The following is a 1,353-nucleotide window of genomic DNA, read 5'->3' as shown; positions in this document are numbered from 1 at the left end:
AGCATGATATAACTAGATGAATATTTTATATTATTTTATATTATATATTATTTTATATTTTATATTTTTATTTTATATTTTATACTTAATATTCCTCAGTAAACCTCATTGGAATAGTTAAGTTACTACCATAACGTGATAGTCTCGTCTACCTGGCCAGATAATTTTTTTAGAGTTTTTATTAATTTTTAGGATTATTGGTAAAACTCCAATGAGATATATAGGTGCGCATGCACTTGTTATTAAAGAATAATAACAAGCACCCTATACATTACTCAATGTACAAGAACCAATAAACATAACAAATATAATTATAAAACAAATGTTTTATTAATTATTTGAATGCTCTTTTTATTAATATATGAAAATTCAATTTTTTACAAAAAATTAATTTTTGATATATTAATTTATTTATATTTTTTACGAAATTACATATTATTTTCTATTTTTAAGCTTTTGAAAAATTAAAGAATTCAAGGTCGAAGGTATTCTCTCAAGAATTACCTGAGACCGTCAGACAAACACAAGGAAGAATAATATATATATGCTTTAATCATCTTATTGGTTTATTGAGCGGAACTTAAAATAATATACAATAAAAGTCTAAATTTTTCTATAATTTGTTCCTTGATCATCTTTTCCGCTCAGGTCATTACCGTCAACTTAGATCATCCATTTGCAATGTCAAATAATCAAGAAAACAATGAGATTACCCTTATTCAACAACAACTACAGGAGACCCGCCAGATGTTAGAGCAACTCCTCATCGCACAACAGCAACAGGCTGCCATGCCTGACAACACATCGGATCCACAGATGATGATGGATTCGTCACACCATCCAAGTGTGTCCCATAATACTCCAAGTCCTCTACATTCCCTTGGTACACGTCCGCAGTACGATTGGACTGCCCCGGACATTCTGTCTTCTTGCCTAAAATTGGATCGAGATCTCTTCTCTACCGAAAATATCCTCTCTGTTGAATACGAAGTATCAATTAAAAAGAATAAAGACTAGAATTAACCAGACTAAAAGATATATCTCGATTGACTTTATTAAAGACGAGTATTTATACTAAATGTGAGACACTCTTCAACTGAGATCGTAAAACTTTTCATAGAGGCTTATGAATGACAATTGAGGCAATGAGAGAGTTAGGACGAATCGGGTGTGTTGTATTTTAGCACTGAGATTGACTTATAGAGCATTCAAAGAGCTTATCATAATTTGTACAGTACCTGTCCAAATTATATTGTACATAAAAGAGTCTGTAGACAGAGTGACATCACACTAATAACCTGTGCTACAATGTGGTGTATATTGCTACCCTGTATTAATAATTTATGTATTCTT

At 30.7% G+C, this 1,353-nt stretch overlaps 1 protein-coding gene across 1 annotated transcript; it reads left to right on the top strand.

The window, feature by feature from the left end:
- Nucleotides 1-681: 681 nt before the first annotated feature.
- RHIMIDRAFT_242938 (uncharacterized protein) lies at nucleotides 682-1,017 on the top strand (the record flags this gene model as incomplete). Its single annotated transcript, XM_023609870.1, has 1 exon — nucleotides 682-1,017. The coding sequence occupies one exon, from the start codon at nucleotides 682-684 to the stop codon at nucleotides 1,015-1,017; it is 336 nt and encodes a 111-aa protein (XP_023460896.1).
- Between the last annotated feature and the right edge of the window lie 336 nt (nucleotides 1,018-1,353).

Source organism: Rhizopus microsporus (assembly GCF_002708625.1).
Source record: "Rhizopus microsporus ATCC 52813 unplaced genomic scaffold scaffold_75, whole genome shotgun sequence".
Taxonomy (NCBI): Eukaryota; Fungi; Mucoromycota; class Mucoromycetes; order Mucorales; family Rhizopodaceae; genus Rhizopus; species Rhizopus microsporus.
The sequence above is the reverse complement of the archived record's forward strand: the minus strand, read 5'-3'. Positions and strand labels throughout refer to the sequence as shown.